An 18,903-nucleotide genomic window follows, 5' to 3' on the forward strand; every position below is an offset into this window, starting at 1 on the left:
CACACACACACACACACACACACACACACACACACACACACACACACACACACACACACACACAGCTGATCCTATGCAGTTTTTATGGCTCATAGCTCATGTGTTTACATTTAATGTCTGAATATGTAGATAGTCTATAGTTTTGCCTATATAGATTTTGTTTACATTTGTTTTGTATTTCTGAGATCAAATTTATTGTAAATATCTAGTGTGTCTGTGTTTATGTCATGTGATGCATTAGCAGCACACGCAGGGCGCATGCTGGGATACTGAGCCTCGCTGTGACATTAAAAACACCCTGATCCAGTTTCTCTGCTTAAACTCATAGCTGTATAGGCGTGTCATTGCAGTATCGACGGAGGCCAGATCAGTGCATAACAGACAGATTAGCAAATGATACAAAAAGACAGCAAAGGCTTTCTCTCTGAGTACTCTTCACAGCATTAGTAAGACACATGGTGTGACCAATAACTTCCCCTAAACTGGACAACTGTATAACAAACTTGGCTTGTAAGGTGGCACCTCCAATGATGATTTGGCTATAAATCATCATCATGACGGTGTTAACGGTCTGCTGTGGGCTGTTTTTTCAACATTACAAAAATAATGAAAGAAGAGCTGATACTAACAAGAACAAGTAAATGTTTCAGGAAAGCTTCTTGGGCTCTCATTAGAAAGCTGAATGGGAGCAGGACGTTTCTAAATACGCCAGCAAAAAGGACAAAGTGGCTTAGGGATGTGAAGCTAAATGTCCTAAGTGGCTTGTTAGAGCCTTGACTTTAAGCCAAATAAAAGACTGTCTATGTGTGCAAAGCCAGTAGACAGGGATGCCTGCAGTTAAATTTGACTGTACAAAATAATATGAAATTGGGCAACTAATTATGTCTCAATGCAGTTTTTCATTGTTTATTTCTACCCCCTTCCCATCGTGAGCAAAGTGGGCAAATATAGCTGGAAGAAATATATTCTGTGGGTGTTGAGTTCAGTCTGTGTGTGGGAAAATTTTTACTTTCAATTTTCGAGTTTCTGTATTAAAAACAGTCTGCTGTTTTTTTCTTGCCCTTCGAGCAGTTTCACAGTTTCACCACGGGAGGGCGCTGACTCCAAAGTGCACCTTCCTCCTCTTGCAGGCATCAATTATTGTGCGTCCAGATCAATTCAGGTCTAATTTTATACACTTACAAGTCAAGAAATGTGCATCAAATATCGGCTTGCCACAGAAAGATAAAACTAAGCTGTCTTCCGGCAACATAAAAAGAGGAAATCTTATGACACCCCTGTTTCAACCAAGGTCTTGATTGTTGTCAGCAGTAGTTACACGCTCGGGGATGAAGGAGAAACAGAAAAGACTTCCAGCTGTCAGAGTTTTCCAGCTGTGTTTATAGACAGACCTCATATCCGACTGTGCTTTATAATCAGAAAACGTTCAATCCTATTATTCCAGTACCAATATGAACATTACACATTTTCTGTTTCTGTGTAATGATGTGAATTAAAATATAGTACGCTGACGTCATGTAAATCCCTCTTTAATCGTACACAACGATTTTCCTCCCATGTGTTTTTTAGTATAATGCATCAAACGCGTTCACTAAATGTGGTCTTTTTAAAGCTTCCCTTGAGCAACACAGCAAGTTGTTTTCCAAGAAAATAATTCACCCCACCTCAGGGTGCTTTGTTACTGCTGTCTCTAATCGCGCCTCGCTGGCTTATAAGAGATGAAAGTTACAATAATCAAGTGATAAAAATAAATGGGGTGATAAATTTTCATACACCAAATGTTTTCCTGGCTTCAGCTTCAGTTAATGAGGATTTGCTGCTTATGTTACTTTAAATCGAATTTATTTGGTGAAAACGAGTCATTGCGAGCCTTACACTGGGATTCAAGCTGTTTGGTGACGTCACCATCATTAAGTTTTGAAGTTTTTAAATAATTCTCCTGAATGAAAGTAGGCACTTAAAATTGTTTCACAGCAAAGATATGAACTCTCATTTATTGCTTAACTTGAAACAGTCGTGCTGTCGCGAATCAACAAAGGCGCAATTAATCTTTCTCATAATACCCATGTTATTGTGCTGATTGTGCTTCAGTGGCACCTGAAAAAATAGTCTGGGTTAAACTGAAATAAGAGTAAATGAAAAATGGCCGTTTTCTTTCAGAAATTACATGACAATTCACCTAAAATGAGAGATACCAACATCCTGATAATGTACTCTCACAAGTTAAATTTGGAGTGTTTTACCTAATCCGAGGATCTTTTTGACCTGAATCCGCGCGTCTCTCTCTCCCTGCAGTCTGCAAATAAGGACATAAATCCGAGCAGAGTTTTTACAGATGCTCTGCACGTACCTATACTAAGTGTAATAAGTATTTGTATTTTTTGTGAAAAGAAAAGACAAATCCCAGTATTCATCATAATAATGAGTGTTTAATTCATTACTTGGTAACTGTTCAGTCTCTGCCCTCAATTGCAGAGACTGCGAAGATAACAGGTGGTTTGCAAAAACAGAGTGAGTAGAATTGACTTTTACTACTTCAGTTTTGCTATAACCACAACTTTTCTCCTCCCTTGCCTGCCCGCATTTAGATTTGTGGTTGCTATGGCAACAGCAGGACTGCGCAATAGTGCTGAGCGTTGTTGTACTCAGTGTGCATGTAAATGGCGCATGGCGTGCTGGGGGTGGGCCTCTCCATCACAACCCCATCCTCCATCAGTGCTGCAGCTCAGGCACGGGAGTCTTTCTGAGGGGGCGGGGACTGTTCCGATGCAGAGGGATGCTCCGCAGCCCCACGCTGGACCAACCACTCTGGAAATCCCTGCTCACATCCACACAGCACGCGCATATACACACACACGAACACGCTGACTGGCACCGACTCCCTCAAACTCCCAGCATCTGTGCTCCATCCTTCCTCTCCTCTCCTGTCTGTCCCCGGTCTCCTCTCTTGTCCTCTCTCACTGTGTCTCTTATCGGCGCTCCGTCAGCCGCAGCTCTGACTCACTCAGCTCTTCTTTTCCCAATTTGAGCCAGCGAGACCCGGGAACATGTCCTCCAACCTGACCTCCGGGAACACAGCCGGGGGCACAGGGGCCAAAAACAAGCCCTTGTCTCCCTTCAGGAAGAGGGGAAGCCTGCAGTACACAGCCAGCACAGGTGAGTGGTGGCAGACTGGAACTGCAGAGGGAGGACGGTTTGAGCATCCTGATCTTGTAACAGAAGGAGGAACAATATGATCTGAAGCCAGGGGGATTAGCCCTGTACTATGCATATTTAGGTGAAATTAGATTATTCGATTTTAGAAAACAAGAAAAAACTCATGAAAGAAGAATCTTTGGTAATTACTTTTTCTTCGTAAGTAGTTGGGAAATGCAAACCTGTTGATTAGAGCAGTGCAGCAGAGGATGCTTTGGAAGCTCTGCGGGGGATTTTGCCTTCATACCTTGCAGTTTAATGTCAGCATTCTGGCTTCTAGTTTTGCCCTTCAACTCTTATTTTCCAGCTTCATTTTAGAACACACACAACATGCATCAGCTGGATCATCCAAAGTAGATTTACAGTTTGATCGGCTGCTGCTGTATGGAGCAAATTTGATGTTGCATAACTTGTTGTTGTTAGGTGAAAACTGATGTTTTGCCTGTTTTAGCCTAAAGGGTTACAGACTGTTTGACAGGTTGGAAGTGCTTTATATTGTTGCATGCTTTTGAAACATATTGCATGCAGTGAAAAAACAATTTTAGTCCCTGTACAGCATGTAGAATTAGTCTTCTCCTTTAAGAAACGGGATAGGATGCTTAGATAAACAGCAACAGTGGTGTTTTTCACTCAGCCCCATGGTGGTATGTAGCCTGCAGAGAATATGTAGGTTGGTACCTCAGGACTTGATCCCCCACTGAATGAGAGGATTAGCCTCCCTTCTGATGTATGCACACGCTGGTCAGGCTTTCACTGAAACTACAAAGAGTATACAATGACCAAAAGATCAAATAGCAGCTATTTCTGTTCATTAGTCTTCTTTGAAATGCAAAATGTTTTCATTCAGTTACAGTTACGTCATGCAAATGGTGATATAATGAAAGATCACACGTAGACCTTATGAGTTGTTTATAAGGAATCAAACACCTCAGTGTCATTCAGAATTATTGTCAGAGAGAAAGAAAAATACGCAAATATTAAATAATTTCACCGCACCACAGGTTTTTGATTCAAGAAAATAGCTGTATTTCAATAGAAGAAGACGCCCAAGTCTCGATGTTATTTCATTTGGAGGAAGTAATGTAGTCTTTCCTCACTGGAATACATTTGAGAGTTTGGTATGACATAATGCACGCACAGCATGTTCTTAAAACATATACTGCGTCTTTAAAAAAAGCTCCTTCAGATAGGTCATGTCACCACTGGGGATAGACAGCAGCATGCTATGACGTTACGATGATTGGCGAGGTAGTTAGGGATTGATTTTCAACCCTGACAATAAATGCAACAGCAGGATGTCTGAGGGATTTGTCAGCCCCCCTTCCTTCCAGTCGAAATGCTCCTGTAATTATCCTCATTTGCTGCTCCTAAATTGCCTTCTTGTTGGAAGAAATCATTGAAGAGAAGCAGCACTGGCAGAAACAGGAAGCGCAGGCTGTCTCTGCCCAATACAGATTGAGTACTGAAGCCTCCAGGGTTTGATTTAGAAAGTCTCCACAGAGGCGCATTAGGACAACATCACATTTTATGTTGTTAAAGCATCCAGGGAACCTTCTGAGTAAGCAAATATGACATTTAAGTGACTCATTTTTTTGTTTTTTCAAAAGGACGCCCTCTAGTTCACACCACTACAGTACACTGCAGTCTGTATAAGATGGAGTAAAAATAAAAAGGTTGCAGGTTAGCGAGAGTGTGACTATATTAGATGTTCTATTTGAAGAATTACTAAGGTTTTTAATAATGCTGCAGCTGCTTATTAGAGATCATAAATTCAAGATTGTGTGCTCGCTGCTCTGCTGAATGGTTGTTTAAGCTGATATTCCCCATGCTGGAAGAGCTTTTATCTTATTAAATCCAGCAGAGCGGAATAAACAGAACTAAATGAATCTCTCACAGCTTACATTTCTTCAAGGGTTGTAAAACCTCTGTACACATAATACCCTGTACCATGTCCATCAGGCAGAAAGGCTGTGGTGTAGCATATGCTGTGCAGTGAAACTCTTCAAAAATGTGCAGGATTTGTGGAGCGAACCTCGGCAGAGAGAGAAGCAGTAGGTGAATCACTTCTGTGGCTGTGAAAGAGCCAGTGCCGATATTAGACCGACACCCACTCACCAGTTTGGCTAGTCTGTGCTGTGCGCTGTGTTCCACTTGTTGAACCACTTAAAACAGTGCAAATAACATGTAGCAGTGGATGTTTATTCACAGATTCGCAATAATTGATTAGCTATCGTTATCTTCAATACAGCAGCTGTCATATAAACGCAGTGAAGGGTCAGAGTTAGGGCTGGAAAAGGCATTCTAGTACTTTGGAAAGGCAGAGCAGCATAAAAAAAATAAATATCAAACACAATTTCAAGTATTACAAAATTCTGATTGGTCGTTCATACAGTAATGGATCTTTGACACACTGTACTTCGCCCACATCTCGATCACACCTCCTTCGGATGTGCCACGCCTTGTCATCATTGCATGTCACATAAGTCAGAGTCTGTGTCATAAACTGCTACAGTAATGACCCGACAGAGATCCTGTAACGATGGTGCTCAACCCAACACACCTTCAGCTGATAACCTTCAGTCAGTCACTCCTTATGTCCATCCTCAGTCTGTGCTGCTGGTTAGCTGTTGGTATATCTCTTACTTACATGAACCAACTTATCTGGCCCTATACGGGTCTCATGGACTTGTGCCCTAAGGGTGGGACCATCGTTTCAAAGGACATCTGCACGTTCTTAATAATGTGGCGCTACAAGGGGTATACTGCAGAGTCCTCTGATGTCATCTGCTGTTTGCAGCACATTGATCTGTGGAGAGTTGTCTTGTTTGAAAGGTACGGTGCCGGCTACTACAGATATATTCTTCAATAGAAAGACTAGAAAGCATCTAGTTGCTAAAATATAGATAATATTTTCAGTGGTTTGTGTGACACATTTAGAGGAATCTTTGTGTACTTTAAGTATTTCCTTTTAATACAGCTTTCTACTAGAGCAGCAGTGATAAGTGAGTAATTAGAAGTAATTGCGGTGCTTAATAATCTTTTCTGTAAGGAAATAGTCCTAATGTAAAAGCTTCAACATGGAAAGCAAAATATTTTCTTGATTCTAAAAATATCCAGATCAGCTGAGTATATTTGGATTTGAACTGTTGGGATTTTCATGCCAATCATGTCAAAATAACCCCTGCAAATCATCGGTTTAATTCATGATTGAAGAATGAATGACAACACATCTTTATATAAAAATATGAGGCATTGCTATGATTGAAAATGGTGAATAGATAATTGTTACAATGTCTCATTTAATCTAGATTAATCTGTAATGAAATGTATAATTATCAAAGCATATAAACAATCAGAGAGGTACTCTTCAACATACTGATGTTTTTTTCCATATTGATCCTCGGTGCTGGTTTTTGTAGAATGACACGTTTCAGGGCTTTGATTAATCCGTGTGTGACTCTGTGTTCAACCATCAGAGGGAGCCTGGTCTGAAGAAAGTGTTTTTTCTCCGAGGCCTCAACAATTTGATTAGACCTCTCGAAAGCAATTTGGAATCTGAGTGCCTTGAAAAAAGAAACGTATCCCTTTAGCTTGAGAGGCAGAGTGATAATTTGCTGGTAGTTATATGGACTTTTCAGTGCTCTACTTTGTTTGACGGCATCATGTTTGAGTCTGGAGCTTGAAAAGAGGATACTTTTTTTGCAGTGTGGTATAATGATGGCCAGAGTGCTTTTAATCAGTAATTTGTTGTAGTCCAGTACAGCTGCACAGTCAAACTCTATGCAAATTACCTGCATCAGCAGCAACACATGTAATTTGTTATGAAGAAATTCTGACTGGCCCTGCGACCGGCTGGCGACCTGTCCATGGTGTACCCCGCTTCTCACCTTATGGTACCTGGGACTGTTCCAATGAATGTCTTATTTTTTCCACAGGTAGCTACAGTTTATTCCTCACATATGCTTGTGCTGCTAAAGTAAAGAAACGCACAATTTACTTCATTTCAGTCACATTTTCTGAACTCTGAAATGTGAGCTATTATTTCATTTGTTCTTTTTTAGATGTTAAATCTGTTCCAAGCGAGAATAATGGCTCCTGTATCATTTGTAATAAAAAGACAGCATAGAAAAAGAGTCTAAGATAGGGACTGAAAAGGTAGGAATTTCTTTTACTCAGCTCTGAGTTTAGACAAACTGAGCTGAATAATATTGAGCAAGAGAAGATAAGATGTTTGACGCAAGCACTCACTTTTTAACATGATACAGATTCAAGTTTCAAGCCACATAGTGTTTTGTTTATGAGCCTTAATTGTGTTTCAGACACAAAACAAAAGCATAATGCACTATATATGTATATATATATATATGTATAAATAAACTGGGACATTCACCACCTTCACTGCATTTTCACCACATTTTTGAGATCCACATTGTTGCTTCTGTTATCCAGCGCAAATTTACATTTATTACAAAAGTATATCAAAAAAAGTAAAGAGCTTATTCAATGGAGGGTTTTGCAAATGTTTAATATTTTGAAATCAGGCTGTAGAAATGCAGGTCATTGTGTTACTGAAGAATAATTTCAAATAGCATATGCATAGTTCTGTGATTGGGAATGCAGTCGCAGACCTGCAGCATATTATGTTGCTGCAGCAACCGTAATGAGGACAACATTGCTGGCCCTTTAATTTCATTCATGTGAGAAGAGAAGGAGGCAGGTTGCATCTATCGGACAGGCATCTCTCTCACACTGCTACTATTCAGCGTCAAAAAAAAGAAAGAGAGAGACAATGACGTCTCAAACCTTGTTGCTGAGACAGCACCGCTTTACTCACACACACTGAGGATACAAACATCCTGAACACATGGTCCCCTCAGCAAAATACAGCATGGACTATAAGGTAGACAGGAGCGGGGGGGTTCTTGTTGCAGTAACTCATAGCAGTAGTAGTGCACATCCTCTGGTAATGTGCGCCATCTCCCCCTGCCTCCTTACCCTCCCGTGGTACGTTCCAGATAGATGTCAGAGGCATTCAAATGAGGAGGATCAGCTCCAGAGGCAGCTAGTGCAACGACAGCTGGCCTGAACCAGGAGGCAGACAGAGCAGAGGGTGGGGGGTCACATACTGGGATGTGAAGGGGAGTTCATGGATCTGCTGGACCAGCTCTTTGTATGTATGACAGGGACAGATTAAGCGAGCAGAGGGTATGACTGTGTGAGTCTGTGAGTGCATTGATGTGAAAGCATACGTACGCGTGTGGGGGGTTTTCATTTATTTTGCCAGTTTTGACATTTGACTGTTTGAAGTGTTTCTTTCTTGTTTCTTGCCATCCCTCTGTCCTTGCCATCACATTTAACCCATCTTAAAAGGACAGCAGACGCCATCCTGGGCCATTTGCTGTTTGGCATGCTCCATCGCCCTGCCAGGACAGCTTCTCTCTCCCTCTCTCTGTCTCTCTTTCCTCCCTCGGCCCTGCTAGCTGCTGGTTAAGACAGGTTCTGAGGAGGCAGGTACGCTCCACTACCCTCATCCCTTGCAACAAAAAAAAAGCCCAAATAACCCTTTCGCTCTCCTCCTTTTTTCCTTTCTCTTTTTCCCAATCACTGCCACTCTCCTCTGCCTGTCCCTTGGTGGCTTTGTGTAACAGCCCTGAGCAGTGCTGTCTTTAGTGCGCTGAGAAGAATGTGTGTCGATTGATTGTCCCAAAAACTGCTTTTCTCGCGTCTTTTGAGAGTGCTCTAAAGGTGCAACCGTGCAAAGAGAAGCAGCCAGGATCGATAAATTGAGCTACGCCTCCAACCGCAAGACCCTGCAGAAATTCTTTTTTCAAGTCTAGTGGGCATTGAGCTTTTTATAGTTTTGGTATTGCTTTTCTTTATGGTTCAACTGAGAAGTCTGACAACAGTAAAATAAATACAGAGAGGAGATTTGTGCAGCTGCAGAGACTAAACCATCACTTGGCATAGAAGAACTTTCAGTAATGAGAGATGGCGGCTGATTGATGCATAGCTGGATAGCATCCTTTTTTTTCTATATGACCAGGAGACTGCCCATACAAGTGGTGAGTCGCCAAATTTGGTAATTTAGTTACGCTGAAGTGGTAATCTGCGCCCATCGATGAAAAACAACTGAAACAGTGGTTCCGAGACTATCCACATTTACTCCCCTGACTTATTAATCATACTTGTCCATCACCAGTAATCCTGCCATCTCAGCAGTGCTGACACATGTGCGCTGTGAGAACATAAGGCTTCCACTGAGAGAGATTTGCTACAGAGGCTGTGAGTCACTGACATTTTTTGTGAGCAGAAAGCTGCACAGTCAGTGGAAGAAGGTAGAAAGCATTTGGTGAACCATGGCCTGTGTGGTTGTAGCCAGAAAGAGGGGAGGGTGTAGAGGTAAAAGACAGTCAATATACAAATATAACCATCCTGTAATCTTAACTCTGATCGGTCAGGGAATATTAACGCTCTTTGGAAAGTTTTATTCCTGTACAAGGCTGAGAAAAAAGCAGCTCCAGGAGTAGGTTGACTTCCCAGTTATCGTTGCGTCTGTGGTGACTTTTTACACCATGCTGTAAGACTTGAGCTGGGACCTCTCCATGCTCTGTATTGCTACTGAAATATTCATGTGGTGGAAGTCTCTCTGCAAGCTGATACTATCTGACCTTGTTTTGAGGCAATATGTAGTGACGAGCTGTGAGAGAGCATGTGAGCTGCGTTGTCTCATGTTCCGAGTGTTTTTTGCTCCTACACATGTGGTAGAGCCGAGAAACACTTTAAATTGTGTTTTAATTGGACCCTCGTGCACCTGCCTCATAGTGCATTAAAAGCTTCAGCCTGCCAGATTATATATAGTTTAAAGGCAAATGAATTATGGCTGACTTTAATTTTTGAGTGGTTTGCTCTTCTGTTGGGGGATGAGTTGTTATGCAACCATTGATGCTACTGATCCAAATATAGCAGCCATTAGGGGATTAGCTTGGGGTCTGGTAGGCTTGGCTAGGCTCTGCTCTATTGTGGCCCAGCATGCATGTCTTTGCCACTGGTCACCTCCCGCCCTCCGCACAAGTGTCCGCTGTAATCATGATGATTTTGATGTCTCCCAGAATAACAGCGGAGACATATCTTAGGCAACCGCTACATTTGACAGACTTGCCCTTTCTTAATAGCAGAGAAGCGTCTATGTGTGACTTCAGTTTTCAGCTGAGATTGGAGCATCGCAGCATTTTTTTACTGACTCAACCCTGCTTTTGGAAAGAGGAAGCTGACTTATATGCGCATCAGTATAATTTCTTATTTATATAAATGATTTATTATATATTTATATTTCCATTACGACTAGAGCTGCTACTAACAGCTATTTGTATCAGCAGTTAGTGTGCATTAAAAACTGTCAAAATAGTGGGAAATGATAATTATGGCTTCCAAACTTAACCTGAAGTGAGTATAAAGTACTTAAAATATTAGCTTTCCAATATTGAAGTATAAATATTTTATGAATATTAAAATATCCAGTTCTGTGTGGCATTTTTATGTTTTCTCTGAGTCTGTGTGTGGCCTCTCTGGATATTATTCCCATAGTCCAAAGTTAAGCATGGGGTTATGTCTCTGTGTTAGCCTTGTACCAAACTGGTGACCAGTCCAGGGCATACCCTGCCTCTTGCCCTATGGTAGTTGGGATATGCTCCAGGCCCCCCTGACCCAATTCTTTGTGCTTAATGCAAAAAGGTGCTGGAAATACTCTTCAGAGATGAGCTTGAAGCTTCCTGCCATTCACCTCTAATTTCTGCCATCAACAAGGCATCTCACTCAGAGAACTGCAGCTCACTGGATGTTTTATCTTTTTTGAATAATTCTCTTTAAACACTTGAGATGGTTGTGTGGGAAAATTTCAATAGATCAGCAGTTTCTGTAATACTCAGGCAGTCTGGCACCATCAGCTGTGCTACCTTCATAGTCATTCCAATCAGTTAATGAAAAGAAACATTATGGTCATCACTTTCTTTCTGCTTGCATGCCTAAACGCTTTGAGTTGGCCGATTAGATATTTGCATTAACAAGCAGTTAAATCGGTGTTCCTAATAAAGTGTCTGGTGAGTTTATAGTTATGCATAGTGACTCTAACCAAACAAATTGTAAATAAATATGCACAAAAAAAAACAGCGTTGCAACTTTCACTTGAGGCTAATTTTGCCATGTTTGTCGACAGCACTATGATGAAAACTGGACTGAACCTGCTGAGTGTGTAAGCAGAAAAAAAATCTTCAAAATGACATAGAAAAGAAGATTTTACAACCATTTATCTTTAGACTTTCCCAGCACTGATGTGTATTTCAGAGAGGAAGCTATACAAGATGATTCTGTGCATCTCCTAAATCAAATGTATCCGCTTTTTAATAAATATATATCAAATATCAAAGATCATTTTTCAACACAGTTCAGTAAAAAATGATATTTTTTATAAAGGGAAATTGAGCTAAACTTTAAAATTTGCTCCTCATTCAACTATTACAGGGCAAAACATTATCATACTCAAATAATTAAGAAAAAAGTTTGCGTTTCTCATAATGATCTGAAAAACCTTTTAGCCAGAAATACTGTGCTTGTTTTGACTTTACTCCCTTGTAGTCCATGTGAGTGGGAGTGGGAAGTGCTGATTGGACGGTGTTAAGCAGAAGGTGATAAACTGGTGGTGAGTTGTGGTCCGGCCAATTATTTTACCACTGTCTCTCTTTATAGCAGCCATTTCGCCTACTTCACTGAGTGTTTTTTTTTTATTAAATAAATTTTAATGAAGCTTTTTGTGAAGTGCTAATCGGCCCAGTTAATTGGCCTCTCTGGTCTCCTTTGCTTTCTCTGAGGAGCAGGCATGCTCAGACATGCTGCGTTAAATAAGTCAAACTTGAGTGCAGACTTTAAGTATCAAACAGTGCGCCCTCTTTGACCTTCTTGTGTGTATGGTCTATAAATGCTGACGGACAACAGTCTCAGTGACAGCCTAGCATGCACAGGATGAAATATTTAGCAGGATGATGAATATTTCAGTGGCAGGTGCATCGTTTCAAGGGGAAGATTAATATCTGTCTAAATATACGCCGAGAGGGGAAAGTGCGATCTCTGTTTTCTTTTGTGCTATAAAAAACAGTTTCCACTCATACCTCTCATGTCCTAAGTCTTTGAATGTCAAGAACCAGACTCCTTTATTTTCCCCCTCTTTAGCTTCCCATGACAACAGGGTTTGTATAAAACTCAAGCCTTGCAATGGCAACAATGGCTTGCATTAGTCGGTGTATGAACTGATGGGCTCTCCACCTGAATGGCTCATTGTGTCTGAAGGCACAAACAGCCACTGAGCTCAGACCTCCACTGCTGTGTGAAGAGGAACAACAAGCTTCTGCAGATTGTTTTAGTGACTTTGAAAAAGTTTTACAAGCAATCTTATCGGTCCTAACATGCAATATTAAGAGTAAATTACACTGAATCGATACTTTTGCTGAGTGAATAAAAAGCTTTTAGCAGTGGAGCTTCCCTGACTGAGATGTGCATTTTTCAATTTGTAACAATGCATTACCTCATGCTCAAAAGCTTTTTAACGAACCACGAAAGCCACCAAAACCTTTATAATTTGATAATTCTGAGGAGCCTAGAAAAAAGTAAACGTCTTAGACTCTGACAGTAAATCTTTAAATCAAAGTGAGCAACACTTTATAACAGCCCGCAACTAAGGCTAAAATTCCCCTGTAATTAAATGGACATTCAGTGTGTTTTATTTGAAGTCAAAATGTAGTTTTACAGTTTTACTGTAAAGAAAGAAATAATTATACTGTAAATAAATTTAAGTAGTGCACATGTCATTTTTAGTACTTCGTAATTTCCGGGTAATTTAGTGGAAAACCAAACATTGTTGTGCCATCTTTTTGGGGTGCAGACTGTATTATGGAGTAGCATAACCTTGCCTAACTTTCAGGTATTTTACAGAATGGGAGACAAAAACTTTAATGTAGGTAAATTTAAGTACAACATAACTCATTTTAAAATGTTATGTTTCTTAGTAATTTTGAAGGAAAACAATATTTCCAATCCTACATTCACGATGCATAATGAAGTTTCTATTGCTCATTTGTTCTTTTTTACTTATGATGTACTTAAAATTACTTACATTATAATATGTGCCTCCTTTCCTGCAAAATATCCAGAAGTTGGTTAAGGTTAAGCTACTCCATAATACAGCCCGTGTGCCCAAGAGTACAGTGTACTTATGATGTAAGATGGGGAAATATTTGTTGTGTTTTCCAATAAGTTACCAGGATATTAATTATTTGTAAGTAAATATAATCACATTGCAATTTCGAATTAAATACAATTAAATTTAATTACGCCATTAGTCACGGGCTGTATTATAAAATATTACCCTAAATGGAAGCAAGTTGCTATTATCATGCACACCAATGACAAATTATTTCCTACAGGTTATTAAAAATGCAGCACAGGCAAAGACATGATATAAAGATAAACAGCAAACATTAGCCCCCATGTGCTCCACTCAGTGGGTTGTTTCTTCTCTTCATACTGTAATTAGACCATTATTTACTGAAGTCTCAAAATAAGGCTCCTGAGAATATGTTATCACAGAAGAGAAACTGCTCAGCGCCTACTTTCTTTCCCTATTTATCTGCAGTTGATCTCCGTGGTACCCGCCACCTCCTCACTTCCCAGCATTCCTTGCCTGGGATCCCTGTGGCCTTGAAACAATCCATTGACCTACGTACTTCCATGGATGGAAAATACAAGGAGATTGCCGAAGTCAGTGTTCAGCCACTGTGCAAATAATTAACCAGTGATGTTCAAAGTTACGCCGTGGCTTTCATTTTTCTTTGTCTCTGTCTGAAGGAGCTGTTCTCACGCAGCCTGGCAGAGAGCGAGATGCGGAGCGCCCCCTATGAATTTCCAGAGGACAGCCCCATTGAACAGCTGGAGGAGAAACGTCATCGCCTTGAGCGACAGATCAGCCAGGATGTCAAGTAAGCGCGAGGGGCAAAAGAGGTACTTGACTTTGCAGTCAGACTATGAACTCAACTCGGCCTTTGTGTTTGTGATCTCAGGTTTGAACCTGACATACTCCTACGAGCCAAGCAAGAGTTCATGAAGACTGACAGTGCCACAGATCTTGAGTGAGTCAACCGTAGTCACATGAACCCCTCAATGCTCATCTTAAACTGCCAGAATGGTGATCTCATATGTTTATTTATCTATCTTAAGATACATGAAGGAGCAGAGCCAAATTCCTGACCTGCAGGAGAGAGAACCGGTCCCTGAGAAGGAGTACCAGCGAGTCACTATTTCTGGAGAAGAGAAATGTGGGGTAAGTCAGAGTGGTCACTGCAGGAAGACTGTGTGTGTGTTTTTTTCTCTTACAGTCAAATCTTTCATGAAGACATCTGTTTTTCTGTCCTAGGTTCCATTTACAGATCTGCTGGATGCTGCCAAATGTGTAGTGAAGGCTCTGTTCATCAGGCAAAAGTACATGGGCCTGTCGCTGCAGAGCTTCTGCAGAACCACTGCTCGTTACCTGCAGGAGCTGAGTGAGAGACCCCTAGACTTAGATATCTATGAGGAAGAGATCCCAGAAACCACAGTCACTGCAAGTATGAATGTCCTCATCTGCACCATTGCTCTTGCATCATTTTATACTGTAATCTAAATTAGTCAAAACAATATTTATTTAGTATACCCCACAGGTTCTGAGTCTGTTGTTACGGGCCATCGGGTCCTTTTACAACCGGGGTGAGAGTGTTGTCTGTGTCCTCGCCACAAAGTCAGGCACGCTTTCAGTCTGTGTTGGACTCTGCCTGGTTTTCCCCTTGTCTCAGATTCTGTAGATGGGGTAAGGAGGGTGTCTGCTTTGGAAACCTGAGAAAAGCATCTTGCTTTTTGCAGTTGATGTGGTTTTGTTGGCTTCATTGGAGCATGACCTTCAGCGTGCACTGGAGTGGTTTTCAGCCAAGTGTGAAAGGGACAGGATGAGAGTCAGAACCTCCAAAATGCAGGGCACGGTTCTTTAGTGGAAAATAGTGCAGAGCTCAGAGTTGAGGAAGGGACTGGCCTGAAAAGGGAAAATGATTTACCAGACACCCCCCACCCCCAAAAAAGAAAAAAAAACATATGGTCGTGCATCCTGGGTAATTACTGGAAGAGTAAGGTCATATAGATATATAGAGATAGGGAGAGGTACTTTGACATCCAGAGTGAGTTTGGTGTTGAATTACTATTTCACAATGTTAAAATGAGCCAGTTGGGGTCATTTGGATATCTTGTTAAGGTGCCCCCCTAGATGTGGGTTTTAAGACCCAGAACCTTACCTGAAGATCATATATATCTCTGGCCTGGGACCAAATTGTGACCTAACTTCTGATAAGGAGAAGGAAGGAAGGAAGGAAGGAAGGAAGGAAGGAAGGAAGGAAGGAAGGAGGGAGGGATGGATGGATGAACAGATCTTTTTTAAACCCATGATTAAACTAGATTTTATCAAGTAAATAAGGAACATGTTACGGTTCAAAATGTTAGAAGTCTTTGTATGTCAGTGTGTTATTTAATGTAAATGTCTGTCTTTGTAAATCTAGGTTATCTGGGTTATTAGACTAAAAAAAAGAAATGTATGTGTTTTTTAAGTTTTTTAAATAAGTATTTTTTTAAAATACAAATCAAAGCTGTTATTTATTTCATAACAAATTTGACCCAGGAGATTTAACTGCAGGATAATTTCAGCTCAGCCTTGAAGACAATAATAATTACCAACAGTTTTTTGCACCTGTGTTCTTGAGTGCTCTACTTAGGCTATTGTTGCTCAGAAATATTTGGTAATCTGTGCAATTCTCTCATATTAAAACATAACCAGGGACACCCACAGATCTCACGATCCATCTGTTGCAGGCTGTCACAGCATGTAGGCAGTTAAAGTCAGACCATAGCTGCACTTGCTTGCCCACCTTGATCAAAGTTGTGACACACTGGATCATTCTGTCTCCTCTTAGATGCCACAGTGCACCCACCTGTTTCTGAAACACACCCCTATGAGAACGTGGACCCCACCAGCATGCCCCCTGATATGGGTTACGGCTGTAAGATGGTGGATGGTGTTATGCACTTGTACACGACGAGGAACACTATGGATAAGTGAGATATCTGTCAGGAATCTTTTACTTTCTGCACACATGCTTCGTCTTCACCGTGACTAGATTTATATCTGTTTTTAGACTTGAGTTCACACATTTTGCTTGCAGGAAAGAGTGTTTTAGTTGTTATGTTGCCTACAGGACCACAGAGCTGGATCTGCCGTATCCAGATCTGCAGGAGTACATCGCTGATATGAACGTCATGATGGCTCTCATTATAAACGGGCCAGTGTAGGTTTCCCACATTTTTAATAAATTATTAATTTAACCTTATAGTTAAAAAATAGATTCTCAAAAAGGATCAACAGAAGTTTATTTTCAGACTGTCACAGAAAGAGTCCATCATTTGTCTTTCTTTTGGCTTTGCCACAGAAAGTCCTTCTGCTATAGACGTCTGCAATACCTCAGCTCCAAATTCCAAATGCACATCCTGCTCAATGAGATGAAAGAGCTGGCTGCACAGAAGAAAGTCCCACATCGAGACTTTTATAATATCCGTAAGGTGAACTTGAGAGCTTTTCTGTTTCACCCAGTCATGGTTAGTGTTGTTAAATCCAGAAGCAGACTGCAGTATCTTAGAGGGTTTATGTTCCCTGTTTGTCTGACTTGTTCCACAGGTTGACACGCACATTCATGCTTCCTCTTGTATGAACCAGAAGCACCTTCTACGTTTTATCAAAAGAGCCATGAAGAAGTATCCCAAAGAGATTGTACACGTGGAAAGAGGCAGGGGTCAGACACTGATGGAGGTGTTTGAGAGCATGCACCTTACAGCCTTTGACCTGAGTGTTGACACACTGGACATGCATGCAGTGAGTAGTGCCCATAAAGGAGACTTTAAAAAAAGGTCTTCAGAGGTGCTGCCTGGTCAGAGATTGTGACTCCGTATTTCACCTTTTTATTGCAGGATCGTAACACTTTCCACCGATTTGACAAATTCAATGCCAAATATAATCCCATTGGCGAGTCCATCCTGAGAGAGATCTTCATCAAAACGGACAACTACATTGAGGGGAAATACTTTGGTCACATTATTAAGGTGCTCACTGTATGCACAAACACTTGAAGTTGCAAACACTTGTTTCTTACACAGACCAGTCGTTTCTGGTACCTGGAGGCGAACTCTCTGGGCTTTGGCGCCCTCTGGCTGACTTGGTGTGTCTCTTCTTCTCAGGAGGTGATGGCCGACTTGGAGGAGAGCAAGTACCAGAACGTGGAGCTCAGGCTGTCAATCTACGGCCGCTCCAGAAACGAGTGGGACAAACTGGCCAGATGGGCAGTCAAACATCAGGTCTACTCCGACAACGTGCGCTGGCTTGTCCAAGTGCCACGACTCTTGTGAGCTTAAAAAGAGTAGCAAACTGAATTAAATAAACAACAATGAAAAAGCAGTCCCCTCTCTCTTTAGAGAAGATTTTAAGTAAGCTAATAAAAACTGATGATACTTGCACTGCCTTGTTGCTAAGCTACTCGAAGTTACGTGAGATTTGTAAATACAAATGTGGTGTTGTGATATATCATGTGACAAAAATTGAGTGATAAAAAGAAGAGTAGCAATGTAACTAAGTTGTCATGCATCTTCTCCATTAACAAAATGTTTTGTATTTTACCGCAGAACTACTGCAGAAGTAGACGGTAAAAAGAAAATAGTCCCTATATTAAACGGTTTTGGCTTCTTTTTTTTATAACTGGAAAATGCCTGAAAAGAGACACTGTTTCGATTTTTACTGTGTTTAGTTTTTGTTGTTTGTTTTTGTGTCATTTATATAACTTATACTGAAAACTAATTTCCATGTATCTAGCAACTCTGACACAAATCCAAGTCAATATTATGAATGATCCTTCTGTAAATATCTATTGAATACATGAGTAAAATAAAGATTTGATATCTATTATTTCCTCAACCCATTCGTTAGTTATCTCCCCTGTGGGCTTCTTGAATTGTTTTCTTGTTTCTTCAAAGTGACGTCTACCACACGAAGAAGCAGCTGTGCAACTTCCAAGAAATGCTGGAGAATATCTTCATGCCTCTCTTTGAGGTTACGGTCGACCCCAGCAGCCACCCAGAGCTGCACCTCTTCCTTCAGCACGTACGACATCTAAGCTTTTTTGGTCATTTGCTTTTACTGCAGTCACTTTTTGGGTAGTCGTTTTATTGATCTGCTCTTCATCCCTCAAACAGGTTGTGGGTTTCGACAGCGTGGATGATGAATCAAAACCAGAGCAACATATCTTCAACCTGGACAGTCCGCTCCCAGTCAACTGGACAGAAGAGGACAACCCGCCCTATTCCTACTACCTCTACTACATGTATGCAAACATGACTGTGCTGAATCACCTGCGCAGGTACATAAATCAGACTTTACTTGATCTGACTGCCTGAGATTTTTGATCCATGATTGTATATTTTTTGTGTTTTTAACATCAGTTAGACAAATAAATCAGTCCTTAATGTGTCATTTGAGCTATTAACGTTTTTTTTGTTATAGTCATTAGTATCTTGGTCTCTGATAGGAATAGGGCGATCGTGGCT

The 18,903-nt window shown here is 40.9% G+C and overlaps 1 protein-coding gene across 5 annotated transcripts in view; it reads left to right on the forward strand.

Annotated features, from left to right (window-relative positions):
• Window positions 1-2,526: 2,526 nt before the first annotated feature.
• ampd2b (adenosine monophosphate deaminase 2b) overlaps window positions 2,527-18,903 on the forward strand; it is a 24,424-nt gene continuing 8,047 nt past the window's right edge. Inside the window, exons 1-15 of one of the 5 annotated variants that reach the window (XM_005732852.1) lie at window positions 8,217-8,365; window positions 8,566-8,706; window positions 13,877-14,001; window positions 14,089-14,219; window positions 14,301-14,369; window positions 14,458-14,560; window positions 14,654-14,843; window positions 16,230-16,371; window positions 16,512-16,601; window positions 16,743-16,872; window positions 16,988-17,182; window positions 17,278-17,409; window positions 17,545-17,708; window positions 18,334-18,460; window positions 18,553-18,716. In XM_005732852.1, the coding sequence (XP_005732909.1) occupies window positions 13,972-14,001; window positions 14,089-14,219; window positions 14,301-14,369; window positions 14,458-14,560; window positions 14,654-14,843; window positions 16,230-16,371; window positions 16,512-16,601; window positions 16,743-16,872; window positions 16,988-17,182; window positions 17,278-17,409; window positions 17,545-17,708; window positions 18,334-18,460; window positions 18,553-18,716 (1,667 nt within the window). In that variant the 5' untranslated portion in view covers window positions 8,217-8,365; window positions 8,566-8,706; window positions 13,877-13,971. Of the gene's footprint in view, window positions 3,157-8,216; window positions 8,366-8,386; window positions 8,707-13,876; window positions 14,002-14,088; window positions 14,220-14,300; window positions 14,370-14,457; window positions 14,561-14,653; window positions 14,844-16,229; window positions 16,372-16,511; window positions 16,602-16,742; window positions 16,873-16,987; window positions 17,183-17,277; window positions 17,410-17,544; window positions 17,709-18,333; window positions 18,461-18,552; window positions 18,717-18,903 lie in introns of those variants that run through there. The other 4 variants (XM_005732853.1, XM_005732851.1, XM_005732854.1 and 1 more) reach the window with 4 other exon arrangements.

Source organism: Pundamilia nyererei, unplaced genomic scaffold, assembly GCF_000239375.1.
Source record: "Pundamilia nyererei isolate P.nyererei 1_Seehausen unplaced genomic scaffold, PunNye1.0 scaffold00049, whole genome shotgun sequence".
In the NCBI taxonomy this organism is placed as follows: Eukaryota; Metazoa; Chordata; class Actinopteri; order Cichliformes; family Cichlidae; genus Pundamilia; species Pundamilia nyererei.